Source organism: Dermacentor variabilis, chromosome 1 (genome assembly GCF_050947875.1).
Source record: "Dermacentor variabilis isolate Ectoservices chromosome 1, ASM5094787v1, whole genome shotgun sequence".
In the NCBI taxonomy this organism is placed as follows: domain Eukaryota; kingdom Metazoa; phylum Arthropoda; class Arachnida; order Ixodida; family Ixodidae; genus Dermacentor; species Dermacentor variabilis.
Genome location: NC_134568.1, coordinates 69,949,138 through 69,975,690, shown reverse-complemented (window position 1 = coordinate 69,975,690; position 26,553 = coordinate 69,949,138). Strand labels below are relative to the sequence as shown.

General features: G+C 48.1%; 1 protein-coding gene across 4 annotated transcripts in view; it reads right to left on the bottom strand.

The window, feature by feature from the left end:
* Positions 1-26,553, bottom strand: part of LOC142579093 (box C/D snoRNA protein 1) — a 74,465-nt gene that overhangs the window by 18,868 nt on the left and 29,044 nt on the right. For 3 of the 4 annotated variants that reach the window (XM_075688971.1, XM_075688963.1, XM_075688988.1), the window contains one exon: positions 9,448-9,609. The exons of the other annotated variant lie outside the window; for it this stretch is intronic. In XM_075688971.1, coding sequence (XP_075545086.1) covers positions 9,448-9,609 — 162 coding nt within the window. The remainder of the gene's footprint in view (positions 1-9,447; positions 9,610-26,553) is intronic. 4 annotated transcript variants of the gene reach the window in all.

The window sequence follows — 26,553 nt, the reverse complement described above, 5'->3', positions numbered from 1 at the left end:
AGGTTTATACACACATATTAATAAATTACAGTCAACATCCGATTTCTCGGCCTCCCTGGGGGCCGCAAAAATGTTAGAAAAATTGAGCGGTCTGAAAAAATGAATGCATACCTTTTACTGCCCAGAAGAGCTCAAATCGTCAAAGGCACATCCGAAATAGCTCTCAAAGCATGCCAGTACGTTCATTAGGTGTATCTGTGCTCATACTGTGATAGGAGACGGCGGGTGCACGTGTGCATATTTAAAGGAAACATACTATGACCCATGACAATTGCCCTTTATAACTTTTGGTATGCTTCACCGCATAACATTTCTGTATCGGGGCGAAGCTGACTTTCGGGAAACGGCGTTATGCAACGTGCCATGCTCTCTGCGCTTTGAAGCCATTGGCGAGGATTACGAAGACGGAGTTTGTGCCATTGCTAACAGTGGCGCATTGTTTTAATGAAAAACAAAGCACCAAACACCAAGAAACTTGGTAACGAACATCGAAATCGCTAGGCTTAGCGTTGCCGTGGTGGGCCTACGGCTGCCAGCGGATCTGCTGGTCGGAAGCACCACCGCATGATTTGGCACGCTGCTGTGAGCATTCTCTGAGCGCAGTATGTTCGAATTAACCATCGCAAATGCTTGCGCATTCGAATTACCAGGCGCTTTCGCCCACTGGAATATGTATAACATTGAAGAGAGCCCAGTGGTCGAATAAACCGAAAGTTCAAATTAACGTGACTCAAATGTATAATGGCAACGAAATAGGACTGTTCTTTGAGATGTTGCCGTCAAGATGTATGCACTCAAAAGAGGCACATGCAAGGGTGGCAAAAACAGCAAGCTGCACCTCATTGTGTTTTTGTGCACCAACATGGACAGGAGCGACAAGTGGCCTGCATTTGTTACAGGGAAATCAAAAAATCCCCGCTGCTGCCAGGATACCAGTGCGATACCGTCACAACCGCAAAGCATGAATAATGTCAGAACTTCTTCATGAGTGGCTCCTGGAGTTCGATCAACATGTCGAGCAACTTAAGAAGAAGGTGATGCTCATCCTAGATAATTGCAATGCCCACCACTTCATGCCTAAGTTCCAAGCGTGGAAGTTTTTTTCCTGCCGCTGAGCATGATGGCAGGCTTGCAGCCTATGGCTGCCGGCGTGATCAGCATCAACAAGTTATTCTTGATGGACATGGCCACGCGGACAAGCAGGGAGCAACCAGACTTGAAGATCAGTCTATTGATGACGGTGCAGTTTATCTTTGGTGCATGGTCTGAAGTAAGTGCTTCTACAGTGCGGAACTGCTTTAGAAAGCTTGATTTGTCCAAGGCAACAATGACTTATACGAAGTCTGCGAAGCTCCCACTGACGAAGTGATGCCTGACCTTTGCTCCACGGACGACGAGGGTGCTTCAGAACTTTAAAGGCTCACTCACACTAGGCCGACCCAACACCGATTTCAGTCTGCCAAGTGTTGGCAACAGCGTTTTTTCCATCGTGTCAGCGCCTCTGTCACACTGTACCAACGCTGACAATCTGCCGATGGTCGGCGGAGAGCTCAACATCGGTACAGTGTGACAGAGGCGCCGACACGAATGTAAAAAACACTGTCACCTGACAGCTGGCAGACTGAAATCAGTGTCGGGTCGGCCTAGTATGAGTGGGCCTTAAGAGCTTCTACATGCAGACGACGCATTAGATACATCAGAACTTCTAACCGATGAGGCAATTGTCGCGAACATGCTTGCATCAGATAGCGACAGCGGCAGCGTTGATGTGGTGGGGCAGGCTGCTTCAATGTTGTCCTCGCAAATGGCCGTGCAGTTGACTCGGTCCCTCCAGGGGTTCATTTTCGTGAGGGACCTTCCGATGCACTATGTGGAGCACCTAGACGCCTTGGAAAAGGATGTCAGCATTGGCAAGGCTGACAGACATGAGGCTTTTTTCATGCAAGCCTGTGAGTAGTATGTCGCGAAATGCCTTGTGGCAATCTCGCCCCAGCCTTTTTTCTGGATTTCTGAAGCTAGGAGGCCGTCACGGCAACCTACTTGCATTTTTTAAAAGGCCCCTTTGGGGGCCACCAATGCGATGCCTCGGTGGAGTTCACATGTCACTTGCCATCCATGACTGCTCTTTGCAGTTGTTATAGCAGTGCCATTCTTGAATGCCGACAGACACAGCTTGTTACACGCAATTGGAGAGCACAGGAAACAAAGTTAAGGGGGGACACTGTTATTGAAATAATGTTATCCTCTTTTTCATCAATATTAATAAAACATTCTAGTCCTATTAAGATTTTTGTGCTGATTTCAACTATGCTTTTAGTTTTGTTTGTCAATTAGTTCCTATGATAATTAACATTTCACTTCCATTGTTTAAGACCACAATGGAAGATAAATGGCACAATAAAAATGATTTGTAAGGCATGTTTAGATAGCATAAAGACTAAGGAATGAACGATAGTAAGCATATTCTTTGTTTGACCCTTAATAGATATTATACAGCCCATTTAATACAAGCCCACAAAATATGGAAACCATGTGGCAGAAGTTGTAGCAAAATAATTAATTTCCAAAGTGAAAACCAAAAAAAAATGCGCTTGCTATACTGCATAAAGTATACCCATTAGGCTCCATTCTGCAAAAAAAAATTAGTTCTCTCTGTTCTTGGTGTTGAGATATCGAGGCCTGAATATTACATGGAGACCAAAATTAGTGTTTTCAGAGAAGTACAAAAAACAAACAGCATTAAATATGAGGGGACATGGCATCCAGAACAACCATTTTTGATACTTGCTCTAGACACATCCACTCTTGTGGGCTACTTATAAATATGCAATTAGACTTTTTCTGAGGTCAATAACAAGAAGTAGTTACAATGCTTCTTATGTTAAAAACTCGGGATGTGATTTGCAAAAGAATGTACTGCAACAACATAGCTAAAATGAAGCAGGTATGTTCCTGGATGTTCAAATACTTAAAGTTGTCATTTGGATGTTTGTATCTGTACCTTAGCCAAAGGTACAAAATTCTAAAGTTGCAGCTTTAAGAATGTGAATCTTTATTGGCGATTTCTTCAGCATTTCAATATATTTAAGTGTCCTAAGACACTATATCACAGTTTTTGTGCACTCTCAGACTCGCCTGCATTCAGGGAAAGAAAAGAATGACGAGAATTGTATGAGTAGTAGGAACACAGTGCTGATCCCAAAATTTGAGACTTTAAAAATGCTATACTTCAGAAAAAAAACTAAAAGAAACTGGTAAAATATAAATTTGAAACTTCAAAACTGGGAAAAAATAATTACAATATAATTAAAACTGCAGAATTCTTCCACTGATGTAGACGTTAGGCACACGTACCGGCTCGTAACAAAATCTGGAATGCACGAACATGAACCTACGTACGCACATGAGGAAACGGGAATAGGCATCGGCACATCGTCTGCGGTCTCCAAAGTAAACCTACACGCAGGGACAGAGGAAAATGATTAGCTTGGCCACTGCGTTATTGCCGATAGGTATGAGATTGCACGACGCAGCGACTTATCTCAGGCACGATCTTGTCGGCTCGTTTGAGCCTTGGGATAACCGCCTCCCCTTTCTTGCCGTAGCAAGTAGAGACGGCTTGCACTTCGCTTTACGTGGACGCGTGTTCAGTTTCAAACTTTTTTTTTTTACAGAAGGTCGATTAGCCGCTTACGTTTGTAATAAGATGAACAAAGAAACGGCATGCGGCCATCGTTGGCGAGGATGCAGGGAACTGAAAGGCGGAACTTCGAGCTTTCGAAGGATACCGAGATGGCGGCGCTCAGTGGCGGGAAAGACAAGGAATAGTTCAGTGAACTCCAGTGTTTATGCGCAATTTTGCGGTTGTTTCTCACCATCCGCGCTGGCAAAATAATTTTTTTCAGACACTTAGGGTACGTTTTGGGGCAAATCGTTTTGATATGGTGTAGATCAGGCATTACAGATGCCGAAACAAGTAGTTCCCAAATATCGATTTTTTTTTTTGCAATTTTCAGTTTTTAAAATCCGTGTCCCCCTTTAATCAGTTAAACAAGTCAACACAATCAGCAGCCAGATGGAGGAAGGTAGTGAGGAGGGGCACTGGCCTCCCCATCATTATAGTTTTTTCACAACAGCTCTGCCATCCCCCTATTTTGTTGTTTTTCATGCAACCCAGTTATAACGCGGGAAATTTCGTGGCACTTGAATATTGTTATAAATGGGTTCGACTGTATCTAGAAACTGGTGTCATCTTAAAAATTAATTTCAAGTGGATGCATACTGCAATCTCACCAGCTATGATTTGTAAATTGCAATATGTGCTGTAATGTATGTAATTAAGAAGTTGATTGATCAATTTTAGCTAATTAGTTGAATATGTGTTGAGATTTCTCGTGGTAGTAACGTCCGCCTCTTCGAATAGTCCAGCTCAACGACAAGAATTGTACTATCTGCCAAAGCCAATTTTATTGTCTTAAAAATTATCTTAAAAAACTTAAATATTATCACCCTGTATAATGAAGTGCTTGGGGCTTCCGAAAGCATTCATAACAGGCCACTTCGTTGTAAAGGTCACGCACCACACCATTCACAACAGAACCAGGACAGAATTATCCCTTTGATATACAGGTCATTTCGCTGTAGAGGCACTTGTTGTAGAAGCATTCGACTGTAGTATGTTCCCTGATAACACAATCTCTCAGCACCAATGTTTAGCACATGGCCAAAATGCAATTGTACGATACATTTTTCAGCAGCTAGATCCCTTGTGAACAAGAAAAGGTGCAAGGCACGCACGATCGAGTTTGGCAGAAGCCCACCATGGCAGCATTCCTGCAGTATTCGCCCGCCTGTGTTACGTGAAAATACTGACGTGCACTCAGTTTCTTTTTCCTGTACCAGTGAATTTCCTCGCACGTTGTCACATGTCTCATTCACAGCTATTGTCACCAACCCTATTGCAATAAGCATATTCACCTATCTGTTTCACAATGCATGTAGTGTAGTGCCGTTGATAGTGCCGTTGGTAGTGCAGGGCAATAACCCAAATTCACCGTCATTCCCTGCTGCAGGTACCACAAGTGAGCGTCATGTTTCGTCTGGCAGCATCGTATTCCGGCGTCATACACCAGTTCAATTTTGTTTCATTTTTCCGTCCCTGTCTTAAAACAATACACAGTAGGAAAACGATAAAGTGCGTCTCAGGCCGCTTGGGCCCCACCAGCTCGACACGCGTCTCGTGCCACAACGATTTCCGTCGAATGGCCACTGTTAAAGCTTTCCGCCAAAATACCTCACCCGCAGAAAGCTGTTGACCGAAGCCAAATTCAAGGAGCGCTAACGTAAGCTAATTGCCAAAGCCGCAAAAATGACAATGTGCATCTCGGGCTGCTCGGACCCCACCAGTTCGGTGGGTGGCGACTTCTCATGCTGCAATGATTCGTGCAGCGCTTCCAATTACGTGGATGTCAACTACAGTTGAGTCTGCTGAATTTTTTAGTGACTTCAGATAGTATGTTTTCCCGCTTAGTATGTTTTTTTCTCACATTTAAAAAAATTAAATTATGGAGTTTTGCATGTCAAAATTATGATCCAATTATGAGGCACGCCGTAGTAGTAGATGGCTACACGAAGTAAAGATAGTAGTATAAACTTGTAAACATTCGTGCACTAACTAAATTAACAAGCATGGTGTCATGCACGCACAAGCAAACATGAACACGTCTCACTCAATGAACGCAGACATTCACAACCAAAACACTGGAGTAAGGAAGGGAGTGTTCGGTAGCAGGAACAAGCGAATCGACCTTCGTGCTGCCTCTCGCTTCATTGCGAATCAAGTGACGAGAACACAGCACTGTGCGCTTAGACGCGTAGAAGAATCTGTCCTCATCGCAGATCACTTTCAAGATAGGGCCCGCGCGGCCACGCCGTACGCAGCAGCCACCAGAGTAGAATGCCTCTCCTGTTTGCGCCAGTCCCACACGCAAGTTACGGGAACGCTGAACACCCGTGATGCAGCCTGATTTCTGTCCGTCTCCGCTCACATGATGACTTTCCTTTTAATTGTGGCATGAACTCACAGTTGGCACTTCTGTGCTGACAGAGCAAAGAAAGAAAATGGGGAAATAAATGGTGGGCTAACCTAAGTACCCATACAGTAGAATCTCGATAAACGAAAATCGCTTAAACAGAATTGCCGCTTAAACGGAACAGTCGCCTGTAGTTTGGTTGGTTTTGTATTCACATAACGTAAAAAAACTTTTGGTAATCGGAACTAAAATTTCCGCATCACCGAGTAAACGGAACCGAAAATGAAACTTCTTGGCAGACCCATCATCAGTTTTTTCCGGTTCCGGCTGTTTCTTGTTTTTAGTCGTAAGCCTCACCTCGTTGGTAGTCGGCCGTGTTTGCGCAACGAATGAGCAGTTCTTGTGTTGTGTTAGCGCAGCTCTTATTCTAGTCGTTCATTAGTTCAAGTCGCCGAGATTACAGGGCTTAGCCCCCGCCGCCTCATTCGTGCCGTCGTGCTGCCATTTGTACATCGGTGGCTTGTAAGCGCTCGCAAAGTTGAGGCCTAGCCTCTGTTGTTTCGATGGCGGCACAGAAGCGTGCACGCCATGCACTTACGTTCGAAAAGAAGATGGACATTATTCTTGACTTCGAAAGTGGCTCTTACACGAAGTCGGCACTCGCAACGAAGCACGGCGTCCCGAAAAGCAGCTTAACGAGGATCCTGCACGACAAGGAGAAGCTATGGGATGTCTTCGAAAGTTCGCGATTCGGGCCCCAGAGGAAGTGTCTGCGACAAGGCGACCACGAAGAACTAGAGAAGTGTCTCGTGTTGTGGCTTAGGAGAGCCCGGAGCCAAAACATTCTCATCAACGGACCACTAATCCGTGTCAAGGCAGAAGAGTTTGTCCTTCAACTCGGGGTAACAGACTTCTTGTGCAGTGAGGGCTGGCTGACAAGGTTTAAAGACAGCAACGGCCTCGTTTTTCACACCATTGCAGGAGAAGCTGCAACAGCTGATGTGACAGCATGTCGCGACTGGCGCGCAGAGCGGCTTCCGGAGATTATGCGTCAATTCAAGGACAATGACATCTACAACGTAGATGAAACCGCATTTTTTTTAAGCTCCTGCCAACGAAATCGATGGCTTTCAAGGGTGAGAAATGCACAGGTGGCAAACTAAGCAAAGAAAGACTGACTGTTCTTGTAGGAGCGAACTTGTCAGGCAGCGACAAGTTGAAGCTGCTTGTGATCGGGAAATTGAAAAACCCTCGCTGTTTTAAGGGCATAACTAATACGCCCGTGAATTACAAGACAAACTCAAAAGTGTGGATGACGCAAGCCCTCTTCAACAAATGACTGCACACCAAGGATGCGCGATTTTCACGGCAAAAGAGGAAAGTACTTTTTCTTGTTGATAACTGCCCTCGACATGGGACTGTAACAGGACCGAAGTCGATTCAGTTGGAGTTTCTCCCGGCCAACACCACGGCACTATTGCAGCCCATGGATCAGGGAGTTATTCAAGCCCTGAAAGCCCGCTTCCGCAAGGGTCTCCTGCAGAGGATGCTGGTGTGCAAGAACCAGAATAAGGAGTACAAGGTCGACATTCTTGGCGCCATTCATTTTATTGCCGATGCCTGGAGGCAGCTGACTGCTAATATTATAGCAAATTGCTTTAGGCACGCGGGATTTTTTTCGAGTGACCAGGCATCCGACTTGCAGGATTTGCCTGAATGTGACGGTGAAGATGCCCTTGAGAGGCAGGAGGTAGTACAGCAGTTAGCTTTAAAGGAAATCCATCTGGACTTTGATGAGTACATGCACATCGATGGTGATGTTGTGACTTGCCCTGAAAACACGGTGGAGAGCATTGTTGCTGAGGTGTGCTGAAGAAGAAAGTGAGCCAGAAGAGGAATCTGAAGGGGTAGCTACCGTGGAGCCTACCACACTTCAAGGAGCAGAATCAGCTGTGCAGTATCTCAAAAATTATTTTCTGAAGGAACCAGGATCTGGAATGTTTGTCCAAAGCTTAAGTGCCATGGAAAAAACAATCCTAAAGATGCAGTTCCAAGGACTCAAACAAAGCAAAATTGGTGCATTTTTTAGTGCACAGTGACTAATTGTTGCCAAACAAACTTTGTGAGTGCTGTACTAAAACCTCTTGCAGTTTTCTTCCTTTCTGAAAAACTGATCAGGTACATTCACCTTCTAGTGCTTAGAGTTCCATAAAATGGTGTTACGAGTGCACGCACATAAATCTGCACTTTTGCACATCTCTCTCAGTAAACGGAACTCCTGTTAACCTTGGAGTTCCGTTTATTGAGAGTCTACTGTACTACAGCACATGGAGGAAGCTACGGCAGCTTCGGAAGCTACGGAAGCTACGGCATACAAGGAGGCCATATTGATATGCCGATGGCAATTTGGTAACTCAGATTTAGCATCGTACTCAACTGTAGTGGGCATGCAATGTTGGGACCCGTTTTATTGAAAAAAAAAGTGCGTGTTAGATTCAAGTAAATACGGTAGTGTCTCACTTTTTCCCTTCCAGCAGCAAACAAATAACACTTGTAGCCCTTTAGCTTATCATTCCTAAACTTCAATTAAACCTACAAATTACTTCCCTTATGCTTTCCTTGGCTTTATATGGTAGTTAAGGGGTCAACCAAGTGATGCTGCTAAAGAAAACAAGGTTAAAGTAAATGGTGGTCCAAACGATTTGTTGATTATATCTGTCTATACTGTGTCTTTTTCCTGTCCATTATTCACTCATTTCATATCTTATTTGTGTCGTATTTCACGCACAATTACGTTGATTTTGTCTTGTTTAGCGTCGACACTTGGTTGACCCTTTCTTTTTTTTAACGGGTGACACTGGAATGCGCCCCTTGCCTCGGTTTTCTGGTTGCTCATTCCTGCTACCACAAAGCATAGGCCCTACAGCCCTGGGCATTTACAGCCCAACCTTCAAAACACATGCCCAAGGCTAGGGCAACGCACTCATACGGCCAGCAGCTCTCCGCTGTTCCTGTTCTCCGACCCACCTCTCTTCTATCCCTAACTCAGGCACTTCGTGCCATTTGGCAGAGGGCGCAGCAGTTAGATGGCACTTGGCGGCGAAATGGCAGAAGGCAACGACGACACAGGCACTTGCATCCCACCCCATTTATGACTAATTATACTCATTTTTGATTATATCCTTAGCTGCTGACTCTTGCTATGAGATGGCTAACACTGTGTTATGTCTTACCTCCTTAGTTGCAAAGAGCCACACAAGTGTTTAAGGATTATGTCAATCGGTGCACAAAAAAGAGAGGAAAGTATGTTAGAGAAGAAATACTAAGGCCATTTTTTTTTTCTTTTGCTCAACTCTAAGCAACCCACTCCCAAACAACAGTGCAGATGCACCATGAATGACAGTGTGCGACCCACCACTTATCGGAAGCTGGTTTTCCTTCAGCAGCCAGGAGGAGGGAGACCCCCTGCATTCCAGCCTTTATGTAAGGCTGTAGTGGGCCCCTTAACTCCGGTCGACATGTTTCTACAGTTAGGTGCTTCTCAAGGCATTTTCCCAGGCTTTCCTTCTCGTGCAACCTGCATGGCAAAAGAACATTAACCTAAATATTTCACATAATATGACAACTGATTAAGAACAGGGTTTCCTTTACAGCAATAAAAAGGACCCTGCCAAATGAACTGCTCCTAACTAACTACAGCAGAACCTCATTCATACGTTTTGAAAAAAATGCAGGGGAAAACGTACTAACCAAGAAAACATATCACCGGAAGTCACTAAACAAATTGACAGACTCAACTGTAATTAAATTATGGAGTTTCACATGCCAAAACCACTTCCTGATTATGAGGCACGCCATAGTGGAGGACTCCGGAAATTTAAACCACCTGGCGATCTTTAATGTGCACCTAAATCTAAGTACATGGGTGTTCTTGCATTTCACCATAGAAATGCGGCCGCCGTGGCCGGGATTCGATCCCGCGACCTCGTGTTCAGCAGCCCGACACCATAGCCACTGAGCAACCACGGCGGGTTATTCAACTGTAATTGACATCTCATTAATGCGAAACAATGTGCGAATCGTTGCAGTACGCCACGACACGCCGACGCGAGCCGACCTGGTGGGGCTCGAGCAGCCCGAGACACGCGTCGTTTTTATGGCTTTGGCAAGCTTAACATTTTCGTTCCTCGAATTCAGCCCAAGTCAGCAGCTTCTTCGAAAAGGACAGGGCATTTTGGAGGGATGTTTTAACGTGCCCACTCATCACGAATCATTGCGGGACAAGACACACGCGAAAGTGCGTAGGGCCCAAGCGATCCGAGACACACACAGTCATTTTCCTACTGCATAGTGGTTTAAGACTACGACAAGAAATATAAACGAAATCGAGCTGGTGGAAAATGCCAGAATACAATACATAGATGCCACCAGAGTGATAAGCAGTGCTCTCTTTGCACCGCCTGCAGCAGAGAGCAGCGGCACGTTTCTGTTAATGCCTATTAAAAGGGTCGAGTGCGCTTCCAAAAGCACTGCAGCCCAGCACTGTGAAACAGCTATGGATAAGTGAAGATGCTTATGGCAATAGGGTTGGCAGCGACAGCTGTGAATGCAATGTGCGCTGGCCCCGGAGGAGATTTGCTCGAACTGGAATAAGAAACTTAGTGCGCACCAGCATTTTCACATTAAGACAGACAAGCAAGTATTGCAGAGAAACTGCTGCAGCGGGCAGCTACTGTTCTCAATCATGTGCATCTCGCACCTTATCTTGTTTATACAAGATCTAGCGGCAGGAAAACTTATCATATGATGGCAGTTTGGCGTTCTGCTGAACATTGGTGCCGAAAGGCCATATTTTTCAGGAAAACATGAACCGGTAAAAAGTAAGTGTAACTGTGCTGCATCATTTTTGTGCTCTCAATAGTGAACATTGGCGCCGGGAAATCATATGTAACAGGATTGTATCAATGAGGTTCCACTGTATTTATCTCATAATTAGATGGACTAAGGAGCAAGATTTCTTATGACACCTTTTTACTATATGAGACCTCTCGTACACAAGTGGTCAGATGCTGGAAATTCTCACACTTAAAAGGAGGCATTTCCTATGATAAAGGACTAATGCCAGATGTGTCATGCAACACTCGCAATGCTGCGTGGGACATCTGTTTATTCCAGTGCCATCCCCATGGGCAAATTAAAGGAGTCCTAAACCACCTCTCGGGCTTGGTGAAAAAACAAAGCGTGTGGATAGCATACATAGCTATGAAGATTTCAGCCAAATTTTGCAGTCGTGTGCAGCAAGTGGAGCTGACAAGCAGAGTGCAAAGTTGTCTTTTCGCTCTCTTTTCAACAGAAGCCCGCTCTTCACAATATTCCGGATGCTTTATTGCATAATATAGCAGATTCCCATACATGGCTGCTATTTGCCAACAGCTGACATCAATCATGACGGGTGTTTGGATCAGTACGCTTCTCCCTACTGTTACTGTGTACAGTAAAAGCTCGTTATTTCACACCTCGTTAATTCCAATTTTCGCATAATTCAAACTAAGTGGTGCGGTTCGGCCATGCTCCATAGAGCCCTATGTATTGAAAAGCTAACTGCTGTATTTACTTGAATGTAACGCGCACCTTTTTTCCGCTAAAACAGGTCCACAAATTGCATGTGCATTAGAATCGAGTACGACCCTAAATCCGCGTTACCATATTACCATCAGCATTCGAAAAATGGCCGCCTCTAATGCGCTTCTAGCCTAGCTGCCGTAGCTTCCTCCATGTGCATACCTCGACGTATGTGTAACCAGGCGCTGGTGTAACCTAGTGTTACGTTTCGCCTACGACGCGCGGTTTAGCCGGCGCGGCTGCAACAAAGCGGCAGACATTTTTGGCCTGTTCGGCGCCGCCGCTACGCCTCCCCGCCAAGCGCGTCCAGGCATGTTCCGATGCCACGTGTCTTCTTGTGCGTGTGTGAGTGTATGTGCATATTGGTGCCCACGCTTGTCGAAGCGCGGCAGCCGGGGAGAGGAGCTCCCAACAACTGTGAAGCAAGGGGGTCCGAGCGGCGCCGACACGACGGCTGCTCCTCCTTCTCTTCCCATTGTGCCCACGCTTGTCGAAGCGCGGCAGCCGGGGAGAGGAGCTCCCAACAACTGTGAAGCAAGGGGGTCCGAGCGGCGCCGACACGACGGCTGCTCCTCCTTCTCTTCCCATTGTGCCCACGCTTGTCGAAGCGCGGCAGCCGGGGAGAGGAGCTCCCAACAACTGTGAAGCAAGGGGGGGTCCGAGTGGCGCCGACACGACGCTGCGCCACCTTATCCCTTTGTGCCCGAGCGGCACCGTCACATGCTCGTCTATGGAGGGGTTCCTTCTTGCCCTCAACTGCGAGAGTATAAAAGCAGCTGCCCCCGGACGCCAAAGGAGGGCTCCGATTTCTTCTGTTGAGTAACGTGTTCTCCCGTCTCTCTACTTCGGTCAACCTGACTGCCAACTCTTTGCGATGTTAGAATAAACAAGTTGTTTTGTTGTTACCAGTCGACTCATGCTTTGCCGGGACCTTCGGATGCTTCCAGTTGTACCCCAGGCCGCCAGGCCAACGCTACCCTTGGGGCTTGCGACCCAGGTGCAACAACGGGCGTCAGCGCCGAGTTCCCAACAACTCGTACCAGCGGTGCGATTCAAACAACTGTCTGCCAGCGGTGAGATCGCGACAACGGAGGCCAGCAGCGAAGATATGCGGTTGACTGTATGCTGAGCAGCTCATCGACGATCCGGGAGCAGTGCAACGAGCCCTGTGTGATGACTGGTTGCCTGCAGCGGAACGACTGCGCTGAACTCTTGGCTGCGAGGTTTGGTGAGTGCGGGACTTTCTTCTTCTGAGCTTTGCCAGGCTTTTGTTAGTGTCAGAAACAGAGCTGGTAATTGTGGTTGTCGTTGCTGCCGGGTTAGTTTGCGGCAAGACAATAATAGGCAGTAGAGAAAGCAGCATTCAGAGCAGCCATGGATTTGAAGTCGTTGCGCAAACCGAAATTGCTGGAGCTTGCAAGAGAGTTGGGTCTGGATGTCTCAGACAAACTCAGAAAACCTGAACTGCTAAGGGCTATTCTTGAGTTAGAAGCTGAGGATGACGAGCTGTCGGAATGCCTTGAGACCATTGAGGAGAGGGAGACTGCAAAAAGACAGGAGCGCGAACTTAAAGAGCAAAAAGAGAAACAGGAGCGCGAACTTAAAGAGCAGAAAGAAAAAGAAAAGCGCGAACACGCTTTGGAAATGAAGCGTCTCGAGGTAGAGATGGAACGCGCTCGTAATGGAAGTCAGGCACACGGTGCAGGAGAACGCATATTGTTCAAAATGACTGACCTGATGCGGCCGTTTAAGCTTGGAGAGGACATTGGTTTGTTCCTGGTTAACTTTGAGCGAACGTGCGAGAAGCAGGGGTTCTCTCGGGAAACGTGGCCACAGCGCTTGCTCACTTTGTTACCCGGAGATTAGGCTTTTTCCACACCTTATTGCTGCTGTGCACTGTTTGCTATTGGTCCCATCTTGATCTCGTTTAAAAGAGCTAATTTCTTCTTCAGTATTCTGCCATGTATCTCTTTGGCCAACGCGAGGCGGCCGACGTAGTCGCTCGCTTGGATAGAGAGGAGGCAGAGGATTTCGACAAAGTGAAATCGAGTCTGCTAAAAAAGTACAGGCTGTCAGCGGAGGCGTTCCGTCGCAAGTTTCGGGAAAATGAGAAAGGCAAAAGTGAGTCATATACAGAGTTTGCGTACAGGCTGATGTCAAACATGCAGGAGTGGCTCAAAGAAGAGAAAGCGTTTGGTGACCACGATAAAGTTCTGCAGTGCTTCGGGCTGGAACAGTTTTATAGTCGGTTACCTGAGAACGTGCGGTACTGGGTCTTGGATAGGCCAGACGTTTGTACGGTGGCTAAAGCCGCTGAGCTAGCCGAGGAGTTTGTGACGCGTCGGGCTCGCGGAGCTAAGGACGGTCAAAAGGGTGAATTTGGCTCCAAGTTTGAGAGGCCAAAGTTCACACCCATGAGAGCAAAGGGGGACACACGTAGTGCGGATGAAAGGAGACGGCGGAGACGGCGGCAAAACGAACGAAAGGAGACGGCGGCAACCGAAGCCGAACGCAGAAAACGGTTCGAGATGAGGCAAGCGCGCGTTTGTTATACGTGCCGGAAGCCGGGTCACTTTTCGGCGCAGTGTCCGGAAACAAAAACAAAAGTTGTGTTTTTGTCATTATGCAGCACTGACGAGAACATGAAGCTTCTCGAGCCTTACATGCGAGACCTCCTCGTGAACGGGAAAGAGTGCCGAGTGCTTCGCGATTCCGCAGCTACGATGGATGTAGTTCACCCGTCCTACGTAAAACCCGATATGTTCACGGGCGAGTGCGCATGGATCAAGCAAGCCGTGGAAGCTCATAGCGTGTGTCTGCCGGTAGCAAAAGTGCTTATTGAAGGACCTTTCGGAGCGCTTGAGACGGAGGCGGCAGTGTCATCTATGCTGCCCCCCCAGTACCCGTACCTATTTTCGAACAGGTCCGATCACCTCCTGCGCGAGAAGGGGCTTTTGTTTGGTGAGGCTAGCGTTCAGGCCTTAACCAGATCGAAGGTTCGGGAGCTCGCTGCAAAGGCGGTAGTTGCGGGGCCGACGTTGGCGAACAATGAGAAAGGGTCAGAGGCGCAGCAAGCCGATATTCAGAGCACGCCCGAACTGAATAAACTTGAGTCTGTAACGTTAAAGGCACCAGATACTGGAGAGGAAATGCCCGATAAGGGAAAGTTAGAAGAGCTATCTGCAGATTTGCTCATCGCGCCTACGTCAGACGGACTTGATAGGTTGCTAAAAGTCAGCCGGTCGGCTTTGATAGCCGAGCAAAAGAAGGATGGCAGCCTAGAAAACATACGCTGCATTATCAAGGAAGGTATCGCCAAGAAAAATGCTCGCTTTGTGGAAAGAGGTGGAGTCCTGTACCGGAAGTATCTAGACCGCAGAGGAGTGGAGTACGATCAGCTGATCGTGCCTCAATGCTATCGTCAGGATCTGTTGCGCTTGTCGCATGGGGGTTCGTGGTCCGGACACCTAGGAGTTAAGAAAACTAAGGACCGTCTCTTGCAAGAGTACTATTGGCCAGGGTGTTTTCGGGACGCAGACCATTTCGTGAGGACATGTGACACCTGTCAGCGGGTGGGCAAACCAGGGGACAAATCGAGGGCGCCGTTGAAGTTGGTACCTATCATTACGGAGCCTTTTAGACGGCTCGTTATTGATACAGTGGGACCTCTGCCGGTAACAGCCACGGGGTACAGACACATTTTGACTGTGATCTGCCCAGCGACAAAGTTCCCTGAAGCAGTGCCGCTTAAAGAACTCAGCTCAGTTGAGATAGTCAATGCACTACTGTCCATATTTGCGCGAGTTGGTTTTCCTGCGGAAATCCAATCAGATCAGGGCACAGTGTTTACTAGCGCTTTGACGACAACTTTTCTCGAAAGGTGTGGGGTAAAGCTGTTACACAGCTCAGTGTACCACCCACAGTCGAATTCCGTTGAGAAGCTCCACTCCGTCATGAAGCGCGTGTTGAGAGCCTTGTGTTTTGAACATCAAACTGACTGGGAGCTGTGTCTGCCTGGGGTGATGTTTGCATTACGGACCGCGCCGCATGCGGCTACGGGGTTTTCGCCAGCTGAACTGGTGTACGGTCGCTCGCTGCGATCTCCGCTTCGCATGCTTCGAGAATCGTGGGAAGGCAGGGGCGACGACCCAGTCGTGGTGGAGTACGTGCTTAAGCTCCTCGAACGCTTAAGAAGGGCACAGGAGTTGTCAGGTGAAGCAATGGCAAAGGCCCAGCAGAGGGCCAAGGTTTATTATGATCGGACAGCCAGGGCCCGTCGTTTTGAGGTGATGATGATGATGATTTGTGGTGTTTAATGGCGCAAGGGCCAGGTGTGGCCAAAGAGCGCCATGACAAGTGGTGATGTTGACGATGTATTATGGAGATGTGGCTTGGCTGTAAAGTGGCCTAAAAATAGTCGCTGTAAAGTGCGTAAAATCTATGTGCTATAAAATTATGGCGATGATTAATGACGAGTACTATGAACATTAAAATCCATCGTAGAAGGATGATGCAAATTATAAAATATATAAGATGGTAAAATTACTTGGAGCACTGCTGCCTCGCCAGAGCCCTTGAACCACAAGGGCCTAGAGGCATGTGCTATTCAAAAATAATTATCATAGCGCCATCCTCTGAAGAGAGGAGACGCTACGAACATGTGGGGCTAAAAACATGAAACACAACATCTTTCAGATAACTTAGAACTGCGACGGTGTCAAATAGCGGTTCTGGGCCGAGTAACATTACTGGATGAAGGGGGATCTGCTGCTGGTATGCTATGGGAAAATGTTTCTTTCTTTCATATTCGGCTTTCCGACACTCCAGAAGGACGTGGAGGACGGTGAGCCTCTCCCCGCATCTACCGCAGGTTGGAGGCTCGTTTCCGGTGAGTAAATAGTTATGTGTGCCGAATGTGTGTCCTATTCTTATACGACAGAATAGGACATCTGTCCGGCGTGATTTTGTTACGGAAGGCCAGAATCCTAACTGTGGCTTTATCACGTGGAGCTTATTATTTATTTCTTCGTCCCACATGCGTTGCCAGTGGTTTCGTAGTTTCCTTCTTAAGAAAGGCTTCAGGTCTTTGACAGGGACCGAAGCAGTAGGACTAACTGCATGTAATGAAATTGATGTGGCCATCTGGTCCACTAGAACGTTACCCTGGATGCCCCTATGGCCAGGCACCCAGCATATAATCACATGCTGGTTAGATACATATGCTTTACATAACACGGAATAGAGTTCAATTAAAACAGGATTTTTGCGCTTACAGAACGATATCAAAGCCTTCACAACACTTAGGGAGTCCGTAAAAATAACTGATTTTCTGAGTTTTGTTTTCCTTATATGCTTCACGGTCGACAATATTGCGTAGGCCTCAGCCGTAAAGATACTAGTTTCCGGATGCAGTACGTCGGATTCCGAGAAGGATGAACCGACGGCTGCATAGGACACCCCGTCGTGTGACTTCGATGCGTCTGTGTAGAACTCCGTACAGGAGTATTTGTGCTGGAGTTCCCGGAAATGCATTTGGATTGCAATCTCTGGGGCGTTTTTTGTAACTTCCATGAAAGATGTATCGCATTGTATCAACTGCCACTCCCAAGGAGGTAGCAGCTTGGCTGGATGCATTAGGCGAAGTTCGAGAAGTGGAACATGCATTTCATGACTAAGCTCCCTCACACGCAGCGAGAAAGGCTGTCTTACGGAAGGACGATTACAAAACAGTGTAGCATATGTCATGTCGTTAATGGTGTTAAAACAGGGATGTTCAGGATTAGAGTGGACTTTCAAAAAATATGTTTGGCTGATGTATGTTCTCTGGATATGAAGTGACCACTCATTCGATTCTGCATATAAGCTTTGTACGGGACTCGTTCTGAAAGCTCCTGTGGCTAAACGGATACCCAGATGGTGAACAGGGTCTAGCATCTTTAGCGCGCTCGGGGCGGCAGAGTGATAAATCACGGCACCATAGTCTAGGCGTGAACGAATGAGGCTTTTATAGAGTTTCAATAAAGACATCCTGTCACTACCCCATGTACTCTGGGATAGGAGTTTCATTATGTTCATCGTTTTTAGACATTTTTCTTTAAGATGTTTAATGTGGGGGACGAAAGTGAGTCTGTAGTCAAGTATGACACCTAGAAATTTGTGTTCTTTGTTTACAGGTATTTGTTGTCCACCCAGTTCTAAGCAAGGGTCTGGGATCATTCCTCTCTTTCTTGTAAAAAGAACGCAAGTGCTTTTGTTAGGATTGATCTTAAAGCCATTCCTGTCTGCCCACATTGAGACTTTGTTCAGGCCATGCTGTACCTGTCTCTCGCACACTGCGAGGTTACAGGATTTGAAAGCTATCTGAATGTCGTCCACGTAGACAGAGTAAAAGATGGCCTGAGGTAATGAAGCGCGAAGCGTGTTCATCTTCACGATGAAGAGCGTGCAGCTGAGCACGCCTCCTTGGGGTACACCCGTTTCTTGCGTAAAAGGACGTGAGAGTGCATTGCCTACTTTTACCCGGAACGTACGATTTGACAGATAGCTTTCCATTATGTTAAGCATATTACCGTGGATGCCCATTTCTGACAGGTCTCTTAAGATTCCGTAACGCCACGTTGTGTCATAGGCCTTTTCCATATCGAGAAATATCGATAGGAAGAACTGTTTATGTATGAATGCCTCCCGAATATTTGCTTCAACACGTACGAGATGATCGGTTGTGGACCGCCCTTCTCGAAAGCCGCATTGATAAGGATCAAGCATTTTGCTCATTTCAAGGAAATGGATCAGTCGCCGATTAATCATTTTTTCAAATACCTTACAAAGGCAACTTGTGAGGGCTATCGGGCGGTAACTTGCCACTGAGGAAGGGTCTTTACCTTGTTTCAAAACAGGGACCACAATAGCTTCCTTCCATGCGGTTGGAAGGTACCCTGCATCCCAGATGGTGTTGAAAAGTGTGAGTAGTGTAACTTGCGTGTCATCGTGTAAGTTTTTCAGCATTTCATACATGATTCTGTCAGATCCGGGTGCAGAGCTCTTGCATGAGCTCAAGGCAGCTTTCAACTCAGCAATACTGAATGGGCAGTTGTAGGATTCACTCTGTGGACATTTTCTTTTGAGTGGCTTACATTCTTCTATTTGCTTATATTTCAGGAAGGATTTCGAATAATGTTTTGAACTTGACACACTCTCAAAGTGCTCCCCAAGTGAGTCTGCCTGATGTTGCAGCGTATCACCCTGTGTGTTTACCAGAGGGAGTGAATATGTTTGTCTCCCTCTAATTCTATTTACGCGGTTCCAGACTTTCGCCTCATCTGTAAACGAGTTGATGTTCGATAAAAACTTTTGCCAGCTCTCTCTTCTGGCCTGTCGGCGGGTTCTCCTGCCTTGAGACTTAACTTTCTTAAAGTTAACGAGATTCTCTGCAGTGGGCGAAGCGCGTAGCGACCCCCACGCTTTGTTTTGATTCCTACGTGCGACTCGTGCGACATTCATCGTTCCACCACGGGACATGCCGTTTGCATGCCGAGCCACTTACTTCACGTATGCATTTAGATGCGGCATCTATAATAAAAGCTGTAAGGTAATCCACAGCAGCATCAATTTGTAACGAGGACATGTCATCCCATGATATGCTAGTTATGGTTCGGAATTTCTCCCAGTCGGCTGTGTCGACCTGCCACCTAGGAGCCTGTGGTAGATATTCGTTTTCTTTAAGTGTTCTTAATAGTATGGGGAAGTGGTCGCTTCCGTAAGGATTGTTCGCAACTTCCCACTCCAGTTCAGGCAGTATAGACGGGTAAACTATGCTGAGATCAATTGAAGAAAAGGTATTATTTGCAAGACAGTAATAAGTGGGTTTCTTCTTATTCAAAAGGCACGCACCAGAAGAAAAAAGGAACTGTTCAACAAGACGACCTCGCGCATCTATACGACAGTCACCCCACAGGGAGCTGTGCGCATTGAGATCGCCAAGAACAACATAAGGTTCTGGCAATTCGTCTATAAATGACTGGAATTCATGTTTGTTTAATTTGTAGTGTGGGGGTACGTAAAGCGAGCTAATGGTGATGAGTTTGTTTAGGAGGACAGCTCGAACTGCCACTGCTTCAAGAGGCATTTGGAGCTGTAAATGTTGACACGCAATGCTTTTGTGGATAACTATAGCTACACCTCCCGATGATGCGATAGCATCATCGCGATCTTTGCGAAAAGTTATATACTGTCGGAGAAAGTTTGTGTGTTTTGATTTTAGGTGTGTTTCCTGTAAACACAGCACTTTTGGATTGTGTTTGTGTATGAGTTCTTGTACGTCATCCAGGTTTCTAAGAAGACCTCTGACGTTCCATTGGATAATTTGTGTATCCATATTTATTTTAAATAAGTACTGTGTCTACGGAAAGGGAGGTGATGCCTTAGGTTACAGAGCTCTTTCGAGGCCCTGTAACCGGGGTTTTGTTTTTTCTGGAGCGCTCGAGGGAACCTCGCCGCTCCTTAGGCGCTTGCTGCGCCGTAGGTATAGGTGTTGTGTCCATTGCCTCTTGTGAGGCGCCGGACACGCGCTCTTGCGAGCGAGAAGTTTTTCGTGAGAGTCTCACCTCGGAAGGCAAGACCCCTGCGCCCACCAGCCCTGAGGTCGATGGGGCTCCCTGTGGGATTTGGCTGCGCCGGCTGTTGCCAGCGCTGGGAGGGGCCGGGGAGGTCGAGGCAGCCTCAGCTGCGCCTACCTTCGTGGCCGCTATCGGTCCTGCGGGATCGCTGCGTGCAGCGCAGGTTTCCGCAGATAACTCTTGTGGGACCGGCAACCCAAGGGTAGCCGGGCCTGGTTGCTGGTTGGATGGAGTAGGCTTACCTACTTCCACCCTGGGTCAGGAGCCAAAGGTGCCTGCTCGCTGCACGCGGGCAGGGCACTCGGCGATTGCCGCTGCGACGCTGCCCCCCGACGCGCCGCATCAGCATAAGGTGTGCTGTGGAAAGGTGAGCACCGTTTACGGGCTTCCTTAAACGAAATATTTTCTTTGACTTTAAGGGTGATTATATCTTTTTCTTTCTTCCAGTTCGGACAGGAGCGTGAGTAAGCTGGATGGTCGCCACTGCAGTTCACACAGTGAGGTGTGCCACTGCAGTTCTCGGAGGGGTGGCCCTGCACTCCACACTTTGCACAAGTTGTCTGACCACGGCAGCTCTGCGAGCCACGGCCGAACCTCTGACATTTGAAACACCTTCTAGGGTTGGGGATATATGGTCGAACGTTTAATCTAATGTATCCTGTTTCAATCGTTTCTGGCAGTACGCTGGATGCAAATGTTAGGATAAGATGCTTTGTGGGGATTTCCTTATTGTCCCGTCTAATTATAATACGCTTTACATCGGTCACATTTTGATCTTTCCATCCTTCCAGCAGTTCAGCTTCTGTCAAATCCTGAAGGTCTGCCTCTGAGACGACTCCGCGTGAGCTGTTCATTGATCGGTGTGGCGTAACAGAAACTGGAATGTTGCCAAAGGTCACCAGTCTGTCTAGCTTTTCGTATTGATTTTTCTGTGGGATCTCAAGAAGAAGATCTCCACTTGCCATTTTCGTCACCTTGTAACCTGACCCTAAGGCTTCGGTCAAAGATTTTGAAACTATGAATGGTGAAATGAGTCTGGCCTGTTTTGCAGCATTCTCACTATGTACAACATGGTATTTCGGGTAGTTTTCTTTAGTGCGGGTCAAACATGTGCTGAATTCTTCGGTGCGTCCCCTCTTCTGAGGGTGACGATCAAGTAGGCGGGGAAATGCGGGCGTTCCCATGGTATTTTGGTTTGTGTTCGGCAGCAATGGCGGCCACCCACCACGGAGCCCAACATGGGGACGCTGCAGGCCTTAACGCGTAAGGCTGCAGGCGCCAGCCGTACATTGCTACTATAACCCAATATATTATACCCAAGGGAGGGCAGATACACAAGGTTAACCCTTGCCGCCGTGGAGAAAGGAAGTAATAAGAAGTGAAGAGAAGACAGGAAAGATGTAAAAGTGGGAGAGAAAGTCGAAGATTGGAGAGGAGGACAGGAAGAGGCGACTACCGATTTCCCCCGGGTGGGTCAGTCCGGGGGTGCCGTCTATGTGAAGCCGAGGCCGAAGAGGGGTGTTGCCTCCGCCGGGGGGCCTTAAAGGTGCAAACACCCAGCATCGGCTCAACCTCCAGGATCCCCCTTTCCCCAGACACGGCTAAGCCGCGCACGGCTACACGCGGGAGGGTCCAACCCTCGTGTGCTCGGGTCCGTGGTGTCGCAACACACCAAACGCCTGCTGACGCAGACGCCCCTGCGGGGTATTTTGAGGTGGGCGATGAGGTCATGATATTGCGCACATCGCTAAACAACAAACTAGACGTGCAGTGGGAGGGCCCAGCACGAATTGTTCAGAAACTGTCGGACGTTAACTACGTGGTGAGTCTGCCAGGAAAGCGGAAAGCACAGCAAGTTTACCACTGTAATCTGCTCAAACCTTATAGACAAAGGGAAGCAGTGGTGTGCATGATGGTAAACGTTCCTGAAGAGCTTCCGGTCGAGCTTCCGGGACTAGGCTCAGTGACGAACAGGGAAGACACCGGTCAAGTCATTAGTGACTTAATCAGTAAAGCATCGCTGTCGCCTGAGCAGAAAACCGAACTACACCAGCTCTTACAAGAGTTTCAAGGTCTGTTCACTGAGAGGCCTGGTAGGACTTCTGTCCTTACTCATGACATAGAACTTACCTCCCCAGAGCCAGTACGATCCAAGGCGTATCGGGTGTCACCCCGCCAGAGCGATATTATGGAGGCTGAGGTAAAGAAAATGCTACAGCTCGGTGTTATTGAGGCAGGTGAGAGTGATTATACCTCCCCTTTGATTTTAGTTGAGGTACCGGGCAAGGAACCTCGTCCTTGCGTCGACTACCGCAGGCTTAATTCCATCACTAAGGATCAAATTTATCCGATCCCTAACATCGAGGAGCGCCTTGAGAAAGTTAGTAGCGCTCAGTTTATTTCCACCCTAGATCTTGTCAGGGGTTATTGGCAGGTTCCACTTACAGAAGAGGCTAGTAGGTATGCGGCGTTCATTTCCCCAATGGGAACATTCCGTCCTAAAGTGTTGAGTTTTGGTTTGAAGAACGCGCCATACTGCTTTTCAAGCCTCATGGATAAAGTGTTGCGGGGACAGCAAGAATTCGCTTTACCGTATTTAGACGACGTAGCGATATTCTCCACATCCTGGTCTGAGCATATGGCACACTTGCGGGCAGTGCTAACCCGCCTGCGCGAAGCGGGCTTGACAGTCAAGGCTCCCAAGTGCCAGTTAGCACAGGCCGAGGTTGTCTACCTCAGTCACGTGATTGGTCAGGGTCGTCGCCGCCCCTCTGAAATAAAGGTGGCCGCTGTGCGAGACTTCCCGCAACCGCGCACGAAGACCGATATTCGGTCGTTCTTAGATGTCGCCGGCTACTATCAGAGGTACATCCCCAGGTACTCTGATATCGCGGCTCCCCTGACGGATGCTCTAAGAAAAACAGAGCCTCAAACAGTCGTCTGGGACGAGACAAAGGAAAGAGCTTTTAGCGCCCTAAAGAGTGCCCTAACAAGCCAGCCTGTGCTACGATCGCCAGACTATACAAAAGGGTTCGTAGTTCAGTGCGATGCTAGTGAGCGAGGCATGGGCGTTGTACTGTGCCAACGGGAAAATGGAGAAGTAGAACACCCCGTCCTGTATGCTAGTCGTAAGCTGACCAGTCGTGAGCAGGCGTATAGCGCCACCGAGAAAGAGTGTGCGTGTCTCGTGTGGGCCGTTCAGAAATTGTCATGCTATCTAGCCGGCTCGAGGTTTATCATTGAGACGGATCACTGGCCTCTCCAATGGCTGCAGACCATCTCTCCCAAAAATGGCCGCCTCCTGCGCTGGAGCCTCGCTTTGCAACAATATTCCTTTGAGGTGCGTTACAAAAAGGGGAGTCTCAACGGTAACGCCGATGGCTTGAGTCAAAGCCCCTAACGTAGGAATCAGCCTCAAAATTGTTTGTTACTGATGTTTTTCTTCCTGAGGCAGGATTTTTTTAACATATTGTTTTTGTGTAGTGTTTCAAAGTGATGACATGCTTTCTAGTGCAATTTTCCAATTTGTGGACGCGTTCTGAGTGCTGCTAGACTACTGTAAGGAACTAGGCAGTGGTATAAAAGGGGAAAGAGCCTGGCAGGGCTTAGTGAGGGTTGTGCCGTGCTTGCTGACTAAGCGGTTGAGTTTCAGCGTAGTTCTAACGCTTGCCGGGAACAAGAACAAAAATGTGAACTCTCCCGAAGTCACTTTGCAGTGTCCCGTGCGAACCTGAACGAGAGAACGAGGCCTTCTCTGTGCGCTGCGCTCAAGAAACGTCGAGGGACGCCCGACTTCGGTTATGAGCATCATCGAGCGACATCCCTCCGGACAGCGGATGCAGTCCCCTGACCATCGGGATCTCCTTCCCCCGGCAGGGCGGTCTGTTACGTTTCGCCTACGACGCGCGGTTTAGCCGGCGCGGCTGCAACAAAGCGGCAGACATTTTTGGCCTGTTCGGCGCCGCCGCTACGCCTCCCCGCCAAGCGCGTCCAGGCATGTTCCGATGCCATGTGTCTTCTTGTGCGTGTGTGAGTGTATGTGCATATTGGTGCCCACGCTTGTCGAAGCGCGGCAGCCGGGGAGAGGAGCTCCCAACAACTGTGAAGCAAGGGGGTCCGAGCGGCGCCGACACGACGGCTGCTCCTCCTTCTCTTCCCATTGTGCCCACGCTTGTCGAAGCGCGGCAGCCGGGGAGAGGAGCTCCCAACAACTGTGAAGCAAGGGGGTCCGAGCGGCGCCGACACGACGGCTGCTCCTCCTTCTCTTCCCATTGTGCCCACGCTTGTCGAAGCGCGGCAGCCGGGGAGAGGAGCTCCCAACAACTGTGAAGCAAGGGGGGGTCCGAGTGGCGCCGACACGACGCTGCGCCACCTTATCCCTTTGTGCCCGAGCGGCACCGTCACGTGCTCGTCTATGGAGGGGTTCCTTCTTGCCCTCAACTGCGAGAGTATAAAAGCAGCTGCCCCCGGACGCCAAAGGAGGGCTCCGATTTCTTCTGTTGAGTAACGTGCTCTCCCGTCTCTCTACTTCGGTCAACCTGACCGCCAACTCTTTGCGATGTTAGAATAAACAAGTTGTTTTGTTGTTACCAGTCGACTCATGCTTTGCCGGGACCTTCGGATGCTTCCAGTTGTACCCCAGGCCGCCAGGCCAACGCTACCCTTGGGGCTTGCGACCCAGGTGCAACAACGGGCGTCAGCGCCGAGTTCCCAACAACTCGTACCAGCGGTGCGATTAAAACACTAGTCTACCACCTGTCTTCCCGTTTTCTGCGTTTGTTTAATCAGCATGGAAGCGCTGACTGCCAAGACACGCCGAGTCCACCATGATGCTGCATTTAAAAGGAAAGTTATCATGTGCGCAGAGACGGACGGAAATCAGGCCACATCATGGGTGTTCAGAGTTCCCGAAACTTGCATGCAGGACTGGTGCAAGCAGAAGAATATTTTCGTCAGCAAAGTAACAAGGAAGGGTTTCAGTGGACTGAAGCAGGGCCGCTTCGCCGAAATAGAAGAGCTGCTCGCGGAATATGTGCAAGAGCAGCTAGCAGCACAGCGACCTGTGACGACCGATCTGCTCAAAGCATGGGCGATACAGTTAACCCTACAGAAAGGACCAATTCAGAGCGACTTCAAAGCGAGCAGGTGCTGGCTACCAAATTTTATGAAAAGAAAAGGCTTTTCTCTTCGAAGACGGACAAGGATATGCCAAAAATTGCTCGAAGAATATGAAGAGAAACTGCACAGTTTTCAGCAGTATGTTTTGAAGTTGCGCTCTAGAAACGGCTACCGCTTCGGACAGATTGGAAATGTTGATGAGACGCCACTCTACTCTGACATGTCTGCCACCACAACCGTTGAAAAGAAGGGGACGAAGCAAGTGCGCGTTTTGTCTTCTGGCCCCAAAAAAAACTGGTCACCGCAATGCTTTGTTGCATTGTGGATGGGCACAAGCTGCCCCTGTATCTTATCTTCAAATGAAAATGCTCCCGAAAGGAATCGTGTTTCCGAGTGGCATGATTGTGCGTGCAAATGAAAAAGGTTGGATGACCATGGACTTGGTCGCTGACTAGATTGATAATGTTTGGCGGAGGAGACCCGGTGGCAGTTTAGGTCTGTGTAGGATGCTTGTGCTCGACACGTTCAGGTGCCACATTGACCAGCGCATCAAGGCAGCGTTTCGGATGGCTGCATGCAACATCGACATTGTCAGGATACCTGGCGGCACGACATCGAAGCTCCAGTCGCTCGATGTTAGCTTGAACAAGTCAGTGAAAGATAGAATTTGTGCGCTCTACACCGAATGGCTTGTCAGAGGCTGCCACAAATTCACGCCCGCCAATAAAATGAAGTGTGCCTCGCTGTAGGACTTTGCTGGATGGGTGAAAGATGCATGGTGCACGATCCTGTCTGCCATGGTCAATAAGGCCTTCAAAAAGTGCGGGATTTCGAATTCCATGGACGGCACAGAGGATGAAATGCTTTGGTCTGTTGATATCGATAAGGAGTTGTCTGATAGCGATGACGAGTGACATCTATTGCCCCATGCGACTCGTACCAGTGCAGTTGAAATCTTGGCGACAGGGTATGCCGATTCCATTTGTCTTTTTATTTATCGCAACTTTAGTGTATTGGGAATAAATCTGTTTTTTCCAAATGAGAGAAAACAGTATTTCTATATGAAAGCATGAGGTGCACGGTATTACACTTTCTTTTTGTCATGAAAAACAAGTGCGCGTTACAATCGAGGTTTTAATTTTTTTTTAATTTTTGGTCAAGGAAAA